Source organism: Lutra lutra, chromosome 1 (assembly GCF_902655055.1).
Source record: "Lutra lutra chromosome 1, mLutLut1.2, whole genome shotgun sequence".
Taxonomy (NCBI): Eukaryota; Metazoa; Chordata; class Mammalia; order Carnivora; family Mustelidae; genus Lutra; species Lutra lutra.
In genome coordinates, this window is record NC_062278.1 from 145,870,868 (window position 1) to 145,885,756 (window position 14,889).

At 36.7% G+C, this 14,889-nt stretch overlaps 1 protein-coding gene across 13 annotated transcripts in view; it reads right to left on the reverse strand.

The window, feature by feature from the left end:
• Nucleotides 1-14,889, reverse strand: part of SLC4A7 (solute carrier family 4 member 7) — a 112,951-nt gene that overhangs the window by 6,379 nt on the left and 91,683 nt on the right. For 12 of the 13 annotated variants that reach the window (XM_047738618.1, XM_047738673.1, XM_047738634.1 and 9 more), the window contains 2 exons: nucleotides 5,081-5,212; nucleotides 2,744-2,841 (listed from right to left, as the gene is read on the reverse strand). In XM_047738618.1, coding sequence (XP_047594574.1) covers nucleotides 2,744-2,841; nucleotides 5,081-5,212 — 230 coding nt within the window. Of the gene's footprint in view, nucleotides 1-5; nucleotides 2,549-2,743; nucleotides 2,842-5,080; nucleotides 5,213-14,889 lie in introns of those variants that run through there. The other variant, XM_047738650.1, reaches the window with a different exon arrangement.

Genomic DNA, 14,889 nt, shown 5'->3' on the forward strand with positions numbered 1-14,889 from the left:
GAAGAACAAATACACTTTTTGGTTAGTATTCAGTACTTGCAAAAGCATTAATATTGTCACTCTTTATTAATATTTGTCTTCATCAATTTTAAAATTGAGAAAACTCTTTGTCATGCATTTAAACCAAGGTCTAGCAAAACATCAGAATTTTGGAGTTCTGTTATAAAGGTTTCATGCGGAATTACATCCTTCTATATAACCAAAACTAGGAGTTAAGATTAATTAAATTGGCAGTGAAGCCCAAAGATGATCATCTTGGCTATACTCATATTATTGAAATAACAAAAGAATACATTACATATAAAAAAATACAGCCTCAGTCAATTAGAAAACTTTTATAACTAGGATAAATTTCAACCTCATCAACTAGAGATCCAAAGCACATAAGGAAAACTTAAGATCATGCTTTAAAAAAAACCCAAAACCTAGTTTTTAATAGTTAAAAAAAAATCATTAAAATGAATGATGGAAAAGGCGACACTTTAAAAATAAAAACAGTTCTGAAAATATTTGAACAGATAACACAAAAACAGACTTATAATATATCACTTTTAGCTGACATTCACGTTTTAGTTTCAAAGTGTTAGCCAATCAAATTTATCAAAATCAGAATCAAAAGAACAAAATACTGTCCTTTCATTGTAAGGGATAAATGTAATCGTTCCCTGTCTCTATAAAATATTGCAAAATTCCTTTGAGACCACAAATTCAAAAATGATGATATCCATAAATAATTTTGGACTCAAGGTTGTCAGTTATTAACTATGAAGTTAATAGAAATATATTTGCAAGTCCTTTTTCCTCCCCAGAAGAGTAATATTTCATTCATACAAGTGACAAATACAAATGTCAAATTAGGCCTTAAGTTCACAATGCAATGGCAGCTACATGATAAATAACTAAATGGCAGTAATTTTAGAGAGTGTTAGCTTTGTTCACATCTTAAATCCAAATGTCGTTTAAAATATAAGGCTTCTGAGAAATGTGACATGTCCCTGCAGAACCTCTAGAAAAGGTGGTTTACCAGGTCAGTTTATTTAAAGTGTACAAAATCTGAATGCTCAGATTCACAAGGACAGAGTCCACCAACTGGAAACTATCTACTCTGAGTAAATGTTTCTGTGGCTGGTTGTCAACTTCAAATAACTGAAGAGAGACATTCCTGAAGCACTTTCTAGCTTCACATGTCCCCCTCTAAGAACTTTCCCATTAGTAGAAATCAAGACCTTTTTTTAAAAAAATAGTACATTTTGTTTTCTTCCCCAAAATAGAACGAGATGGGGGGAAAAAATCTGTCTATATTAAATTAATTACTTTCATATTTTATGGAGTTTTATAGTTTCCCAATGTTTTTCTTTATTATCTCATTTGATTTACATGGCAAGTAATCCAAAGCTACTTAAGATTTTAAATTAGGACAGATAAACAGGTCAGCCAATTGCTGGCATTCTTTAATGTCCAAATTTTAAGCAAAGCAGCCTTTATCTTGGCCTATGTCATCACTTAAAAAGACGAAAGTAAATAGAGATAATCATTCTTTTTGTTAAACATCAGATTGTGTAAGTATACTTTCCACTTAAATTTGTCAAGGCCTGTGTATAATCACACTGAGAAAGTGATAATGCAGGACCTATAGAAACTAAGTGACAAATAATCTCAACAAATTGATGAGTCAGTAATAACCATCATGGCAGTTCCTATACTCTTTTTTTAAGTACAACAAAGTTAATATATTAACTCGTTTAATGAACATTTATAGAATCCAGCAAAGCCGAGCATTATAGCTGTGTATATTAAGATGTCTGTATTTGGCATTTAGTTTAAAGTATATTATATAAGAAAGATTTGAAAGGTGACACAGAGTAATACCAATGATGAAAATTAATAGTAAAAAGTATAAAGGAATATTACTTGATGAATTCATTTATCAAAACTAATCAACATGTACAAGTCTAAGTAAGACCTCTGTAAAAACTATAAAGATTCATTAAAAATGAAAACAAACCCAAAGTTAATAAATACCAACAAACCTTTTCCATTAACTGGTCAGAGAAGGAACCTATATACATTCTAAAAATGACTTTTCTACTTTTCTACTGACTTTTCTATCAATAGCTAATTAGAAATAGAAAAAATGTGGAACTAGGAATCAGATATGTACATAAATAATGTAGGTTTTTAATCTTTTAAAACTACAAAAAGGTAAACAAGAATTTACCACTGTCTTTAGTTCTTAAATTTACATGTAAATCAACAAAGTCATACATAATAAGCTATATATGGAACTCAACTTTTTCATAATAGGAGCACACTCACTGCCAATGGTCAAGTCACAATTTGGAAAGTTATCAGAAAATGGGTTACAAAGGTTAATTTTTCAGCACACACTGATGCAGGCCTAATAAAGGACAGAGAGGGAAAGCTATACTGATTTTAAACTTCATTCAAACAGGAGTGATGCAAGACAAATACTCTTGTCTGCTTGGCATGGAAGTTGGTTTAAGGCTCTGGTTCAAGTCAAGCTTTTTCTTCCCTCCTGCCTACAAACCTGCTAGGGGAAGGACCATGAGATTTCCCTTTCAAATTCCCGAAGACCTCCTTTAGTTGTTGACATTAGGCCAGGTACTGGTTTTGTCATCTTTTTAAAAACAGAGATCACTACTTTAACAAAGCATTAACATGGCTTATTCATGTACTTGACATGTACACAAAACACATTTTACAAGATAAAGTTTTATCTCACCTATATTTTAGGGCCTTAACTGGAATCTGTAAGAGACTTCCCCCTTCAAATGGAAGGTGCACGGTGTCATCATCAACTTGAAGCATTCGTTCAGCTTCCTTCAGAGCACATACATGAAAAAATTACTTTTCCCAGAATATTTTCACAAGGACCAATTAATACCTAACATCTTCAAGAATTAGAAACCCAAACTGACAATATATTTAAACATATTTGTCATGACTGAAAAATTCCTTTTACAACTATAAACACATACTGGCAGCACAAAAGAAAACAACTACTTGTAAAGGCTAAATTTTAAATGGTTATAACTTTCATTTCTTTCAGTTATATGAATACCTCGTTAAAACTAATTTAACTACATAAATTTTATTATCAATTATTAGTATATAGTAAGATAAAATTTTGTAAAATCTGATGGCTTTCATTACAATACAATATAAGCAAAACCTCATTTGGATGAGACAGGGTTTCTCAATCTTAGCAATACTGACATTTAGGGCCAAACAATTCTTCGTAGTAAGGTGAAGTCTTGCATATATAGGATATTCGGTAGCACCCCAGACCTCTGCCCACTAGATGCCCATCCAATTCTGACAATCAAGAGTTTCTCAAACACAGAAATATGAACCCTGAGGAGAAATGTCACTCCAGGTGGAGAAAAACATATACTGGAGACATGACCTAAAATCATGATATCGTAATTACTGGGGACACATCAGGATGGACTGGGAAAACATCTACACTCTTCTTTCTTACCACTAGAAATCCCACTACTTGTAGGTGACAATATGCCCAGCTTTTAAAAAATAATCATTAAAAAAAAAAATAAAACCAGAGCTAAATTTCCCAGCATTTGTAGTAACTCCACGTGGCCATGAGATTCAGGTGGAACTTACTAGATGACATTTCTGGAGACTTCTTAAAAAACAAGGATAGCAGGAGAGAGCCCATTTTGCTTTCTCACCCCATCCTTTCTGTCATCTTTGATGCATGAGAGCTCAGGCTCAGCATTCATTTTGACCTATGAGGCTATTCTGAGACTGGAAACTGTGTGCCTAGGCTGGGGGGAAAGCGGTACAGGCTCTCCAGACAACTCTGGGGAGCCATTACACCAGATCACTCACTCTTCTCAAGACTTCTATAGGAGAGCATAAACACTTGTGTTGAGGCCTCCTTTAATTTTGTCTTTTGCTATGTAAACTGAACCTTATTCTAACTTAATGCAGAAAATAATAAACAGGTAATTTTAACCTAAGTATTTTATGAATGAATTGCATCCTCTTTGAAAATTCACCAAAAGCTCATAAACATTTACACATATTTCAGTTAGTATCCTAAATAAAGAGTCATAATTTCTGGTAAAAAATAAAAACCAACAATTGTGCCATAAATTAGTACTGAATAATCAATCCAAACTATGTAAAAAAAAAAAAAAATACCAAGGCCTAAACCCAGTTGTCTGTTAAGTTTTAACAAATCCATTTCCATAAATACTATACAATATAAAAAGGTATAAATTATGTTGCCTTCTCTCAAAAATTAGGGGGAAAAGTAATGTTGAGATCCCTATTTAAACAGGACCACAATATTTAAAATATATATCTTTCTTCTTATCTTTGAATTTCAAGCAATATTCTCTTTCTAATGGGAAAATGGAGTCGGGTACTAAAATTGTACTCAATACAATCATCTATGCTACATGTGAACTTGCTACATGTCTATTTTTCCTTTTTACTAAGCAACAGCATTGAGCTGGTTATTTAAAAAAATCAAATTCAGAATAAAATATTCATGTAAATCTGTATACAAAATAACTAATGGTACATAATACTGCAAATTAAGACTACAGTTTAACACTGCTTTCTGTAAAAAGACTAAATTTAAAGTCCTTTTTGTCATTATGTATATGTCAGATTATTAAAATGTTAAAATTAAAATGTACAGTAAAATGTGCTTAAGTATTTAATGTGCTTGTGTTACCTATGCTTTACCTATGTTTTAAAGTCTGCTAAATTCTCTCACTTTTAAAATTAAGTACACATATGATATATAATTTTTGAAAGTTTTTTTTTTGGGGTCAAGGCTTTGGAGGGGCAACTTAAGTTGGTAAAATGGATTAAGAGCTAATGTTTGAAACCAGTTCCCTACTAACCTATGCTTCAGTTTCCTTATTTGTAAACTGGGAATAATAGAAGTACCTATGCTTCATAATAATAAGGTTCTTAGGAGGATCAAAGGAGCGGATTCCTGTAAAGTGACCACAAGAGGGCCAGCTACTCGATACGAAATATTAAACAAGTGAATAGCATAAATCTGAAATTCTGGTCTTTTTACCTCTTTCTCTTTTTTCTTTTTGTCATCTTCTTTCTTTTTCTTACTTTCTGGCATGAGATCATCAAGCCAACTAAGTTCTCTCTTTGTGAAACACAGATCCATGAGTTTGCGTACAAAGACTAATGCAAGAACCTTAAAAAAGTGGGGGAGAAACATATTAAGTAACATCTAAAAATATACAAATGTCATTTAAAGAGAGAAAAAGTATCAAATCACAAATAACAAGAAAGTACTTCGTGTATTTTATTTAAAAATCACTTCAGAGGCCCCTGCATGGTGCAGCTGATTAAGCCATCAGGACTCTTGGTTTTGGCTCAGGTCATGAGATCGAACCCCGACTGGGATTCCACCCTCAGCAAGGAGTCATTAAAGTCTGTCTCTGTCCCTCCCTGCCTCCTCCCCTCTCTCTCAAGTAAATTTTTAAAAAATCACTTTATATACCATCTTATTTCAAAGGAACTGAGTCACCTATTTATCTTTCAAGCTTCCAGCTCAAAGAAAACATATAAAAGAAATGGCATTTTTAACCTCTTCCTATATAAATCCCATACATTCTGCATAAAATTATAAAGCAGATTAAGCACTGTATCTTCACAGTACAAGATTATTAATTTTTATGATGACCTTAAACTATATACATTATATAAGCAGGTGTGTGTGTGTGTGTGTGTGTGTGTGTGTGTGTGTGTTTTTATTTATTTAGGAGAGAGAGTGTGTGATGGGAAGTGGGACAAAGAATGTTAAGCAGGCTCCATTTCTGCCCAGCACAAAGCCCAATGTAGGGCTCGATCTCATGACCTGAGCCAAAATCAAGAGTAGGACACTTAACCAAGACACCCAGTCGCCCCCAAATTGAAATAAATTTAAAAATCTCTTGAGCAATTTAGTAGAGAACCCATTTGCCAATAATGGCTTTAGATTTCCATTTACATACGTGAAAAAGATACACCATTACTTTAATTTGTTTTCCTTTAACTGCTACTAAGGTTCAAGATGTTTTCAAATGTCCACTGGTTTCTTCTTTTCTTACCATTTTCCTTATTACTATCTTTTCCCTGGTTTTCAATTGCCTTTTGTGATTTTTATTCATGAGTTCATGAGAGCTCTGTGTAGTCCAGATAGAAGCATTTTATCTGCACTGTATGTTACAAACACTTTCTCCTAGTTCACAATCTGATTTTGCTACGTCCATATAAAACATTTAATTATCATGTGGTCAAATAGATTTTTCCTTTACAGCTGGGTTACCCTATCCTCTTGAAAGGATATCCTCCATCACTAGACTACATAAATATTTTTCAAAAATTTCTACTACATTTTAACATTTATTTTATTATTTTTTTAATTTTATTTTTTATAAACATATATTTTTATCCCCAGGGGTACAGGTCTGCGAATCGCCAGGTTTACACACTTCACAGCACTCACCATAGCACATACCCTCCCCAATATCCATAACCCCAACCCCCTCTCCCAACCCCCTCCCCCCATCAACCCTCAGTTTGTTTTGTGAGATTAAGAGTCACTTATGGTTTGTCTCCCTCCCAATCCCATCTTGTTTCATTTACTCTTCTCCTACCCCCTCAACCCCCCATGTTGCATCTCCTCTCCCTCATATCAGGGAGATCATATGATAGTTGTCTTTCTCCGATTGACTTATTTCGCTAAGCATGATACCCTCTAGTTCCATCCACGTCGTCACAAATGGCAAGATTTCATTTCTTTTGATGGCTGCATAGTATTCCATTGGGTATATATACCACATCTTCTTTATCCATTCGTCTGTAGATGGACACCTAGGTTTTTTCCATAGTTTGGCTATTGTAGACATTGCTGCTATAAACATTCGGGTGCACGTGCCCCTTCGGATCACTACGTTTGTATCTTTAGGGTAAATACCCAGTAATGCAATTACTGTGTCATAGGGTAGTTCTATTTTCAACATTTTGAGGAACCTCCATGCTGTTTTCCAGAGTGGTTGCACCAGCTTGCATTCCCACCAACAGTGTAGGAGGGTTCCCCTTTCTCCGCATCCTCGCCAGCATCTGTCATTTCCTGACTTGTTAATTTTAGCCATTCTGACTGGTGTGAGGTGATATCTCATGGTGGTTTTGATTTGTATTTCCCTGATGCCGAGCGATGTGGAGCACTTTTTCATGTGTCTGTTGGCAATTCAGATGTCTTCTTTGCAGAAATGTCTGTTCATGTCCTCTGCCCATTTCTTGATTGGATTATTTGTTCTTTGGGTGTTAAGTTTGCTAAGTTCTTTATAGATTTTGGACACTAGCCCTTTATCTGATATGTCATTTGCAAATATCTTCTCCCATTCTGTCAGTTGTCTTTTGGTTTTGTTCACTGTTTCCTTTGCTGTGCAAAAGCTTTTGATCTTGATAAAATCCCAATAGTTCATTTTTGCCCTTGCTTCCCTTGCCTTTGGTGATGTTCCTAGGAAGATGTTGCTGCGGCTGACGTCGAAGAGGTTGTTGCCTGTGTTCTCCTCAAGGAATTTGATGGATTCCTTTCTCACATTGAGATCCTTCATCCATTTTGAGTCTATTTTCGTGTGTGGTGTAAGGAAATGATCCAGTTTCATTTTTCTGCATGTGGCTGTCCAATTTTCCCAACACCATTTATTGAAGAGGCTGTCTTTTTTCCTTTGGACATTCTTTCCTGCTTTGTCAAAGATGAGTTGACCATAGAGTTGAGGTTCTATTTCTGGGCTCTCTATTCTGTTCCATTGATCTATGTGTCTGTTTTTGTGCCAGTACCATGCTGTCTTGATGATGACAGCTTTGTAATAGAGCTTGAAGTCCGGAATTGTGATGCCACCAACTTTGGCTTTCTTTTTCAATAGTCCTTTGGCTATTCGAGGTCTTTTCTGGTTCCATGTAAATTTTAGGATTATTTGTTCCATTTCTTTGAAAAAAATGGATGGTACTTTGATAGGAATTGCATTAAATGTGTAGATTGCTTTAGGTAGCATAGACATTTTCACAATATTTATTCTTCCAATCCAGGAGCATGGAACATTTTTCCATTTCTTTGTGTCTTCCTCGATTTCTTTCAGGAGTACTTTATAGTTTTATGTGTATAGATTCTTAGTCTCTTTGGTTAGGTTTATTCCTAGGTATCTTATAGTTTTGGGTGCAATTGTAAATGGGATGGACTCCTTAATTTCTCTTTCTTCTGTCTTGTTGTGGGTGTAGAAAAATGCAACTGAATTCTGTGCATTGATTTTATATCCTGACACTTTACTGAATTCCTGTACAAGTTCTAGCAGTTTTGGAGTGGAGTCTTTTGGGTTTTCCACATATAGTATCATATCATCTGCAAAGAGTGATAGTTTGACTTCTTCTTTGCCGATTTGGATGCCTTTAATTTCCTTTTGTTGTCTGATTGCTGAGGCTAGGACTTCTAGTACTATGTTGAATAGCAGTGGTGATAACGGACATCCCTGCCGTGTTCCTGACCTTAGCGGAAAAGCTTTCAGTTTTTCTCCATTGAGAATGATATTTGCGGTGGGTTTCTCATAGATGGCTTTGATAATATTGAGGTATGTGCCGTCTATCCCTACACTTTGAAGAGTTTTGATCAGGAAGGGATGCTGTACTTTGTCAAATGCTTTTTCAGCATCTATGGAGAGTATCATATGATTCTTGTTCTTTCTTTTATTAATGTGTTGTAACACATTGATTGATTTGCGGATGTTGAACCAGCCTTGCAGCCCTGGAATAAATCCCACTTGGTGGCGGTGAACAATCCTTTTAATGTACTGTTGAATCCTATTGGCTAGTATTTTGGCGAGAATTTTTGCATCTGTGTTCATCAAGGATATTGGTCTGTAGTTCTCTTTTTTGATGGGATCCTTGTCTGGTTTTGGGATCAAGGTGATGCTGGCCTCATAAAATGAGTTTGGAAGTTTTCCTTCTATTTCTATTTTTTGGAACAGTTTCAGGAGAATAGGAATTAGTTCTTCTTTAAATGTTTGGTAGAATTCCCCTGGGAAGCCATCTGGCCCCGGGCTTTTGTTTGTTTGGAGATTTTTGATGACTGTTTCAATCTCCATACTGGTTATGGGTCTGCTCAGGTTTTCCATTTCTTCCTGGTTCAGTTGTGGTAGTTTATATGTCTCTAGGAATGCATCCATTTCTTCCAGATTGTCAAATTTGTTGGCGTAGAGTTGCTCATAGTATGTTCTTATAATTGTCTGTATTTCTTTGGTGTTCGTTGTGATCTCTCCTCTTTCATTCATGATTTTATTTATTTGGGTCCTTTCTCTTTTCTTTTTGATAAGTCTGGCCAGGGGTTTATCAATCTTATTAATTCTTTCAAAGAACCAGCTCCTAGTTTCGTTGATTTGTTCTATTGTTTTTTTGGTTTCTATTTCATTGATTTCTGCTCTGATCTTTATGATTTCTCTTCTCCTGCTGGGTTTAGGCTTTCTTTCTTGTTCTTTCTCCAGCTCCTTTAGGTGTAGGGTTAGGTTGTGTACCTGAGACCTTTCTTGTTTCTTGAGAAAGGCTTGTACCGCTATATATTTTCCTCTCAGGACTGCCTTTGTTGTGTCCCACAGATTCTGAACCGTTGTGTTTTCATTATCATTTGTTTCCATAAATTTTTTCAATTCTTCTTTAATTTCCTGGTTGACCCATTCATTCTTTAGAAGGATGCTGTTTAGTCTCCATGGATTTGGGTTCTTTCCCAATTTCCTCTTGTGATTGAGTTCTAGCTTTAGAGCATTGTGGCCTGAAAATATGCAGGGAATGATCCCAATCTTTTGATACCGGTTGAGACTTGATTTAGGACCAAGAATGTGATCTATTCTGGAGAATGTTCCATGCGCACTAGAGAAGAATGTGTATTCTGTTGCTTTGGGATGAAATGTTCTGAATATATCTGTGATGTCCATCTGGTCCCGTGTGTCATTTAAGGCCTTGATTTCCTTGTTGATCTTTTGCTTGGATGATCTGTCCATTTCAGTGAGGGGAGTGTTAAAATCCCCTACTATTATTGTATGATTGTCGATGTGTTTCTTTGATTTTGTTATTAATTGGTTTATATAGTTGGCTGCTCCCACGTTAGGGGCATAGATATTTAAAATTGTTAGATCTTCTTGTTGGACAGTTCCTTTGAGTATGATATAGTGTCCTTCCTCATCTCTTATTATAGTCTTTGGCTTAAAATCTAATTGATGTGATATAAGGATTGCCACTCCTGCTTTCTTCTGATGTCCATTAGCATGGTAAATTCTTTTCCACCCCCTCACTTTAAACCTGGAGGTGTCTTCGGGTTTAAGATGAGTTTCTTGTAGGCAACATATAGATGGGCTTTGTTTTTTTATCCATTCTGATACCCTGTGTCTTTTGATTGGGGCATTTAGCCCATTAACATTCAGGGTAAGTATTGAGAGATATGAATTTAGTGCCATTATATTGCCTGTAAGGTGACTGTTATTGTATATTGTCTCTGTTTCTTTCTGATCTACTACTTTGAGGGTCTCTCCTGGCTTAGAGGACCCCTTTCAATATTTCCTGTAGAGCTGGTTTGGTATTTGCGAATTCTTTCAGTTTTTGTTTGTCCTGGAAGCTTTTAATCTCTCCTCCTATTTTCAATGATAGCCTAGCTGGATATAGTATTCTTGGCTGCATGTTTTTCTCATTTAGTACTCTGAATATATCATGCCAGCTCTTTCTGGCCTGCCAGGTCTCTGTGGATAAGTCTGCTGCCAATCTAATATTTTTACCATTGTACGTTACAGACTTCTTTTCCCGGGCTGCTTTCAGGATCTTTTCTTTGTCACTAAGACTTGTAAATTTTACTATTAGGTGACGGGGTGTGGACCTATTCTTATTGATTTTGAGGGGGGTTCTCTGAACCTCCTGGATTTTGATGCTTGTTCCCTTTGCCATATTGGGGAAATTCTCTCCAATAATTCTCTCCAACATACCTTCTGCTCCCCTCTCTGTTTCCTCTTCTTCTGGAATCCCAATTATTCTAATGTTGTTTCGTCTTATGGTGTCACTTATCTCTCGAATTCTCCCCTCGTGGTCCAGTAGCTGTTTGTCCCTTTTTTTCTCAGCTTCTTTATTCTCTGTCATTTGGTCTTCTATATCGCTAATTCTTTCTTCTGCCTCATGTATCCTAGCAGTGAGAGCCTCCATTTTTGATTGCACCTCATTAATAGCTTTTTTGATTTCAACTTGGTTAGATTTTAGTTCTTTTATTTCTCCTGAAAGGGCTTTTATATCTCCCGAGAGGGTTGCTTTAATATCTTCCATGCCTTTTTCAAGCCTGGCTAGAACCTTGAGAATCGTCATTCTGAACTCTATATCTGACATATTACCAATGTCTGTATTGATTAGGTCCCTAGCCTTTGGTATTGCTTCTTGTTCTTTTTTTTTTGTTGTGAATTTTTCCGCCTTGTCATTTTGTCCAGATAAGAGTATATGAAGGAGCAAGTAAAATACTAAAAGGGTGGCAACAACCCCAGGAAAATATGCTTTAGCCAAATCAGAAGAGATCCCAAATCGTGAGGGGGGAGAAAGGGGATAAAAAGGGGTTCAGAGAGAATGAAAAAAATAAAAAAAGAAAGTATTAAAAAAAGAAAGCCGATAAAAAATATAAAAAGGAAAAAAATATATATATATATATATTAAACTATTTAAAAAACGTTAAAAAACAAAACGGTAGGGCGGCGCCTGGGTGGCTCAGTGGGTTAAGCCACTGCCTTCGGCTCAGGTCATGATCTCAGAGTCCTGGGATCGAGCCCCGCATCGGGCTCTCTGCTCAGCAGGGAGCCTGCTTCCTCCTCTCTCTCTGCCTGCCTCTCTGCCTGCTTGCGATCTGTCAAATGAAAAAAAAAAAAATCTTAAAAAAAAAAAGAGAACGGTAAAAGTTTAAAAAATTTAGCAGAAGAAGAGAAAAAAAAATTGAAAAAGGAAAAAAAAATTAAATGAACTGCACGGCTAAAGAATCATGGGGAGAAAGCCATGAATTCCATGCTTTGCTTTCTTCTCCTCTGGAATTCCGCCGCTCTCCTTGGTATTGAAACTGCACTCCTTGGTAGGTGAACTTGGTCCTGGCTGGGTTTCTCGTTGATCTTCTGGGGGAGGGGCCTGTTGTAGTGATTCTCAAGCGTCTTTGCCCCAGGCGGAGTTGCACCGCCCTTACCCGGGGCCGGGCTGAGTAATTCGCTCGGGTTTGCTGGGTTTGCTTTCGGGAGCTTTTGTTCCCTGAGCGCTTTCTGTAGAGTTCTGGAAGACGGGAGTGAAGATGGCGGCCTCCCGGTGTCCGACCCAGAGGAGCCGAGAGCCCGGGGCCCCACTCCGCAGTGCGCTCTCAGAGAACAGCGCCCAATGACTCCCGTCACCCTGGCCTCTGGCCGCACTCCGAGCTGACCGAGCCTGCGACCTGTTCAAGGTAACCCCGAGCTGAGAGCTCACTCCTCGGCTCTGTCTCTGTAGCCGGCTTCCCTGTTCTAATACCGGTAAGCTCTGCAACACTCAGACACCCCCGATCCTTCTGTGACCCTGTGGGACCTGAGGCCACGCTGACCCCACATGGGCTTCACCCCGGTTAAGCCTCTGGAGCGATGTCCCTCAGCGGAACAGATTTTTAAAAGTCCTGATTTTGTGCTCCGTTGCTCCGCCGCTCGCCGGGAGCCGGCCCCTCCCCCCGCGGTCTATCTTCCAGTCGCTTTGGATTCACTTCTCCGCCAGTCCTACCTTTCAGATAGTGGTTGATTTTCTGTTTCTAGAATTGCTGTTCTTCTTCTCTTCAATTTGTAGGTGTTTGCAATCTTTAGATAAGCTATTTAGCTGATCTCCCGCTACCTGAAGTAGTCTCAGCCTGCTACTTCTCCGCCATCTTGACTCCTCCCCCCCACATTTTAACATTTAAATCTTCAATTCATTTATGGTTTCTTTCTGAATATGGTATCGGTTACAGAAGCAACCTTAGCTCCCATACACAGTCAAATCTTCTAAGACTATATACTCAATGTATACGGTTCACAATGGCAACACCCTCTCCGAATACACACAAACACACATGTAAATAAAATTCATAAAATTCAAACTTGGAAGTGACATTTTTACAATACTAAGTATGCACAAAGAATATGATATATCTTCCTCTTTGTTCAGATCTAAATTTTATGTACTTCACAACATAATTATGGATTGAATTGTGTCCCCCATGAAAGATACATTGAATTCCTAACCCCTGGTACCTCAGAATATGATTTTATTTGGAAACTGGGTTGTTGGAGATATAATTAAGATGAGGTCATACTGGAGTAGGGTGGGTTCCTAATACAATATGCCCAGGGTCTTAATAAAATGGTCATATAAAGACACAGTGATATACAGACCACATCACAAGGTGCCAGTTTGGAGTTACACAGTTGCAACACAATGCCAAACTTTCAGCAAACCACTAGAGGCTAGGAAGAGGCAAAAGAGTTCCCTTACAGGTTGCAAAGGGAGCATGGCCCCATCCACACCTTCCTTGCAAACCTCCAGCATCCAAAGCTATCATATAATAAATTTCTTTTGGTATGTCAATCAGTGACCAGCGGTAAACAAACCAAGCCCCTGGGTTAAATCTTGCCCTACCTGTTTTATATGGCCTGTGACCTAAAATAAGCTTTTAAAGATGCACATTTGGAATTGATTTGATGATAGGAAACACTAACTTTGAACCTCAGCCCAGTGAAATATCTTCAAATGAAAAAGAATGATATTCTTCTCATTAGTAGTCTTTCATTTTAAAAAACTGTATAATTACTTTTTAAATTTTACCAATAAGAAATTGTGGAAATTTCTCTCCTGTTATAGAAGTGCCTATATATCTTGTGATCTATAAAGCTGAAAATATTTGACACTTTACAGAAATAGTTTGTCAACCTCCACACTAGATGTACAAACTTACTTCTATAGATTCATGTAGTACTTTCTTAAAGCGCCTCAAATCTCTTCCACTACTGTGATTACATTTCTTTTCTCTTTCTTAATCTTGTATATTTTGCTCTGTCCTTTTCTTCTTTACTCAAATTGAAAGGAGCTTATTCATTATTGAGTTTTATAAATAAAAAATTTGGTTGCATTTTTTTAAAAGTCTTCTTGAATAATATATGTAGTGAAGGGTATGCATTTTCTTTATGAACTTTAGATGTATCTCACCGACTTTGTTCCAAATTCTCTGCTGCAATACCCACAATTTTTTTTTTAACTCAGTTTTCAACCCAGGGATTATTTCATCATTTAATGTCTAAATACTTCACATGTTTTTAGTGCTTTTCATTATTCATTTGTAATTTATTTGTGATCAGGAAATGTAATTAACTGCATAATTTTTATAGCTTCTTAATTTTTAAAGACTTTCTCTGTGGCCAAATACATAACCAGTGTTTACATGGAATTTACGGAAGGATGAATATTCTGTTTGCAAAATTCAATATTCTGTGATAATTTAGTGAACAATGTTTTTTGTTTTTTTTTTTAAAGATTTTATTTATTTGTCAGAGAGAGAGGGAGAGAGAGAGAGCACAGGCAGACAGAATGGCAGGCAGAGGCAGAGGGAGAAGCTGGCTCCTGCTGAGCAAGGAGCCCGATGCGGGACTCGATCCCAGAACGCTGGGATCATGACCTGAGCCGAAGGCAGCTGCTTAACCAACTGAGCCACCCAGGCGTCCCAACAATGTTGTCTTCTTAATACTACCTAAAATTTTTATTATTTTTTAACTTCTAGATGTTAATTTCTGAGAAAGATGTATTGAAACATTTTGTTAAAGAACTATGCTGTTCTAG